At 68.0% G+C, this 5125-nt stretch overlaps 2 protein-coding genes across 2 annotated transcripts in view; one reads left to right on the forward strand and one right to left on the reverse strand.

Annotated features, from left to right (window-relative positions):
- MNEG_8139 (Vesicle-associated membrane protein) overlaps positions 1–1644 on the reverse strand; it is a gene marked incomplete at both ends in the record, with an annotated part of 4532 nt that extends 2888 nt beyond the window's left edge. Inside the window, 5 exons of the mRNA XM_014043388.1 lie at positions 339–455; positions 679–816; positions 1055–1079; positions 1287–1352; positions 1580–1644. Of these exons, the coding sequence (XP_013898842.1) occupies positions 339–455; positions 679–816; positions 1055–1079; positions 1287–1352; positions 1580–1644 (411 nt within the window). The remainder of the gene's footprint in view (positions 1–338; positions 456–678; positions 817–1054; positions 1080–1286; positions 1353–1579) is intronic.
- Positions 1645–2889: 1245 nt separating this feature from the next.
- MNEG_8140 (hypothetical protein) lies at positions 2890–5056 on the forward strand (the record flags this gene model as incomplete). The annotated part of the gene is made up of 6 exons (XM_014043389.1): positions 2890–2988; positions 3237–3311; positions 3571–3665; positions 3939–4083; positions 4602–4952; positions 5015–5056. 6 exons carry the CDS (start codon positions 2890–2892, stop codon positions 5054–5056), a joined length of 807 nt encoding a protein of 268 aa, XP_013898843.1.
- Positions 5057–5125: the final 69 nt, after the last annotated feature.

Raw genomic sequence — 5125 nt, forward strand, 5'->3', positions numbered from 1 at the left:
GGTGGGGGGTGGGGGTCCAGGGTCGGGTCGCAGCTGGATGCACTGGAGGGTGCCTGGGGAGGGCGGCCGGGCCTTGCAGGAGCCGTTGAGGGGTGTGGCCGCGAGCAGGAGGGGGAGTTGCTAGGTGGTGAAATCGGGCGTCGGGTCAAGAGGGTGGCTCGAGATAAGAACTGACATCAATAGGCAGACCTCAACACGAGGGTCGTGAGATGAAAGTACAGCGGGCGCCGGCCGGCTCCAGCTGGAAGGCAGCCCCGACGTGCCTGAGACAGCCACGCCGCCCACCAGCGGCGCGCGGCGGCGAGGCGCGGCGTCCCGCGCCCCCTGGCTTCACGCACCTGGCTGATCTCGCCGCGCACGCGGTTGATGGTGTCTGCTGCGGGGTCGCTGCTGTAAAAGTCGGCCCTCTGCCCCAGCACCACGCTGAACTCCGTGTTGAACTCGTAGGCCACCGCCTTGGGTGGTTATGAGGGGGGGCTCACTTTGATACGAAGGGTTTTGTTTGTATGTGGACGGGGGGAAGTCACAACCCACACATCACACCCGAGTAGGGGGCGGCTCTGCTGCGCTCAGCCCACAGCAGCTACGGGCATACATGTAGAACTGCAATAAATGTGACGCGATCACCGGGGGCAGGCGCGGGCTGCGTTCCCCTGCGACCGACGCCACATGCCGCACCTCTCTGGCGGAGCCGTAGCTGCCCAGGAACCGCTGGCTGACATCATCCAGGAATGCAAAAGGGATGCGGCGGCCCAGGGCCTCCTCAGTCATGCATATAAACGACACGCCGTCGGTCACTAGGCAGTGGTACATGTGCTGCGATGAGGGATGATGAGGTGTGTGTGTGTGTGTGTGTGTGTGTGTGAATGAGAGTGCTGTATGGGGGGTGGCAAAGGCGGGGCCCCGCCGCGTGGGCACGAAATAGCGGGCAGGCGGAGGCATGAGGGTGCGGCAAGCGCAAGGCAGGCGATGAACCATCGATGATTGTGAGGCTGGGGGCGCAACGGAGGGCGGAGGCGCCCGCAGAGGCGGCTGCAGGACGGCCCCCACCCACCTGACCCTGAGCGTAGGAGATGCGGCTGAGGGCAGCGGCACAAAATCGCAACAGGAGGCGGGTGGCGTGGGCAGCAGCGGCAGCCGTGAGGAGAGGGAGGGGTCCACATGACAGGTCCAAGAGAGGAAGCGGGGCCCACGGTGACTGCTCTGCCTTGGCTGAGTGCGCGCTGGCCTTCCTAAGCTATGGCACCCCGCCCCCAGCCATGCATCACCCCGCGCCCATCGCTCACGTGTCCTCCTGCGGCAGCTTCTCCAGGATCCGCAGCGCAATCTGGGGCGCGTTACCTGTTGTGTAGCTGTGTTTTGGAAGGGGGGGGGCGCGTGACGCACCGCACTTATTCGGGCGGGCGTGTGCACTGCAGCGCACGTGGGCGAGGCGCACAGGGTCCGACTGCAGCGTCATGCCGCTTCGGCACGCATGCACAGCGTGCCCCAGTCCCTGGTGGCAACTATGGCTGCTGAGACCTGTGATAGACCGCTGTATCGCTGCTGCGCCGCCTCGGAAGCACAGCGCCGCGCTCACTTTACTTCTGCGAGCACTGTCGTGCCACGCGCGACCGCGGCATACAGCAGCTTGTGGGGCGCCATGCTGGCCGGCACTGCAGCAAGGGCTTCGCTCTAATATCCGTGTTGTTCTGCTGTGGTCAGCAGGCTCGGGTGATACTGCAGGCCGCGGGGTGGAGCAGGTGCTGAAGGTGCGTCACAAGCGCGAGAACCACAGTTGAATATTAAATAATGAATATCGTCACACCGTGTCCTAACCTGATATGTTGTTTGTCGAGCCTGACACACAGGTTGTACAGTACGTAAGAATTTGTGATCTGGATTTTTACGACTGAGTCGAGATTGTGCGTCATGCGCAGCAAAGCCTGCGTGGCTCACGATGTGGTCCACACAAGGCTGCTCCGGCCCTGTCCTCAAGCAGGTGGCGTTCTCACCAAGGGCCGCGCACTAAACAGACCCCGTATAGCCGTGCCAGCGGATAAATTGCACGCAGCGAGGTGCCAGCAGCACGATGGTGATGCCGCGCAGCAGGGCGCGCAGGCTTCGTGCGATCGGCTTGAGGCGCGGCGAGACCACGCCAGCGAACCAGCTGCGGGCGCAGGCGAAGACCCCTTGCCGCAGCAGCTTGGTCTTCTGCGCGGCTTCTGGGCGCAGCTTGTGGCGCACTGCGCCGGTGTGGGCGGTGAGTGCTGTCGCAGATTGGCGCCACGCCGGCCAACGGCGGTTTTGCCTTGTTACCAACCGCGGCTGGCATGCTGATGGCACGTCATTTCAACCCTCGAGTATCAAATGTTCACCAACGCAGCACGCATTGCTAGAGCTGAAATTGCTGCGCCTTCGTGCCTCCGCCATGCGTCGCCTGTCCATGATCCACCCGACCCGCCAGGCGGATGGCAAGGCTCCGCGCAGCAGGCCGCGTGCGTTGCCTTGGCCACTGCGCTGCTGCTGTCCAGCGCCTGCACCCTGCAGGCTGTCCCGGCGGCGCACGCACTAGTGGGCCCTGAGACGGCCCTGGTCCGAGTGGCGGCGGCGCCCGAGGCCAGCAGCGGCAGCAGCAGCACCAGCAGCGGCATACTGGGCTATTCGCAGCCTGGGGGACAGCGGCACGCCGTTGCGCTGACCGCCCTTGGCCCCGACGGCGGCGGCGCCAGTGGACCCTCCGCCTCCGCTATGTTGGGGCCTGCGTTGCCTGCGGTGGCGCAGCGGCAGCAGCAGTGGCACGTGCAGGAACAGCAGCAGCAGGGGCAGCAGCAGCAGCTGCTGCAGCAGCAGCAGCAGCAGCAGCAGCAGCAGCGGCGGCTCGACTGGCGGTTCGACCAGTCGTCCGAAATGGAGGACGGAATCTTGGAAGCTGCCCGGCAGGTGGGGGCGCGGCTGGACTCCGCGGTGGACGCCATCAGCAGCACGCTGGACGGGCCCAACGTGAAGGTGCGCGGTGATGCTATCAACATTGTCAGATCTGACTCATCGCAGTCGTCAGGGCGGAGCGGTGTGGTGCCCCCAGTCAGCTGGGCGGTGTGGGGGCAGCCATGCGCCCAAACGTGCGTGATCCAGGGAGCACAGGTCTTGCCGGCGCTGGCGCATGCGCCTTGTCCTGCTTGGTGGCACAGGGCGCCGGCCGCCCGCAGCTTCGGCGACACGCGCGCCTGCGTTTCGCGCGCAATGACGCCCTGCAGGCGAGCGAAAGCGTGCAGCGGTCGGCTGAGACGCTCATCAACGAGGTCTGGGCCGTCGTGGACGCATCGTATATGGTGCGCCCGCGGTGCGCGCGCGCGCGGGGGGGCGCGGCTGGCTTGCGCGTGGCAGCGGTGCCGGCGCGCGGCCGCCTGCGCGTCGGGGAGCGAGAGGGCAGAGGGCGTGGGCGAGGGGGAGAATTGATGCGCGGCGGTGGTCTGAGGTGGCTGATGGCACCAGCCGGTCGGGAGGGGTTCTTCGTGCGCGCGTCTGCACGCTGCCGCTGGACCTGGGCCGACCCAGCGTCACTTGCTTCTGCGCTCATCCGGCCCGCAGGACGCGCGGCAAGCCGGGTTTGACCGCGGGCAGTGGGCGGCCCTGAGGGACAGGGCCCTCGCACGGAAATACAAGGACACCGCCGCGGTGCACAGGTGGGCGCGGCGGCGCCGCTTTGAGGGACCAAGGGGGGTGCAGTAAGTATGTTGGCACGCAGCGCCACTGCTGATGTTTACACGCAGCGCCACTGCTGAGAGCTCACGCGCGATGATAAGACAGACGCTGCGCCGTGCGCGCCGGCCACCGCCGTTGGCGGCCGCCTAAGCCCCGCCTCCGCCCATCGCTGCCCACGCAACCTCCCCGCCTCAGCCTTCGCCCCTCCCCTCCCCTTCGTCCCCGAAACCCTACCCACCCACTTTTTCTGACAGGGCCGTGCGCGACATGGTGGCGCGCGGCCTGCCGGACCCGTACTGCCGCTGGGTGCCGCCGTCGGAGTTTGCGGCGATGAAGAAGTATGACGTCACCGGGGTGGGGCTCAACCTGGGCACGGCAGAGGAGTACGTCAAAAAGACGGTGGGCTGGGCGCGCTCGGGCCGTGCGGGCGGCAGGCAGCTTGGGCGGGGAATCGCTCATGCACGGGGCCGTGCGAGCGGCAGGCCGCGCGTGGTATGGGGGTTCCTGAGGCTGCGTCGCGGCTGGGAGCCGCCGCTTCGCAGCTGCAGGGGGTTGGGGGGCGGGGCAGCCGTCTATGCAGGGAGAGTGGGGGTTCTTTTGAGGCCCAGCAATTAGTGCCAAAGCGAGAATGAGAGCTCGCAAGGACCTCGCTTTGCTGACATAAACGGAGGCCTCGGGGGGGGGGGATGTCAGGAGGTCCTGGGTTGGTGTCTGGATGGAGCTGGGCGCCCGAGGCCGCAGGCAACGTCTCTGCGAGCCAACATCGGGAAGCCAGGCAGACAGTCCCGCCGGCCGGCGCTGCAGAGTCCTGGCAGCTGCCGCAAACAGTTGTGACGCCCGACGTCTCCAGGCTCGGCGCCCTCCCCCCCCTCCCCCCCGCACACACACACTCTTCCCCTCTGCCGCGCCGCGCGCAGGGCCGCGAGCTGCCCGGCAACCGCGGCGCGTACGAGGGCGACGTATGGGTGGTCGGCATCAGCAAGGGCTCCGCCGCTGACCTGGCGGGCCTCGAGCAGGGGGACCAGCTCGTGGCAGTGGGCGGCAGGGGCCTCGGCGGCGCCAGCCCCTTCCAGGCTGCGGCCATGATATCCGAGCCGCCAGACGCCGACGACGCGCCCCCGGCGCTGGCGGCAAGCAGCGGCGCGGACGGCGCGGGCGGCGACGGCGGCGGCGGCGGCGGGGGGCTGGTGGGCCTGCGGGTGCGGAAGGCGAGCGGGCGGGTCGAGGAGTACACCGTCGCGCGGCCGTCGGTGCAGCTGGCGTCGCCGGTGCGGTACAGCCTGCAGCCGCGCGCCGGCGGGCGCCGCGTGGGGGTGATCTCGATCCGCAGCTTCACGGCGCGCGCGCAGCGGGACGTGGCGGCGGCGATTGAGGAGCTGCAGGGGCGGGGGGTGGGGGAGCTGGAGCTGGACTTGCGGGACAACAGGTGGGTGTGTTTGGG

This window comes from Monoraphidium neglectum (assembly GCF_000611645.1).
Source record: "Monoraphidium neglectum strain SAG 48.87 unplaced genomic scaffold scaffold01515, whole genome shotgun sequence".
NCBI lineage: Eukaryota > Viridiplantae > Chlorophyta > Chlorophyceae > Sphaeropleales > Selenastraceae > Monoraphidium > Monoraphidium neglectum.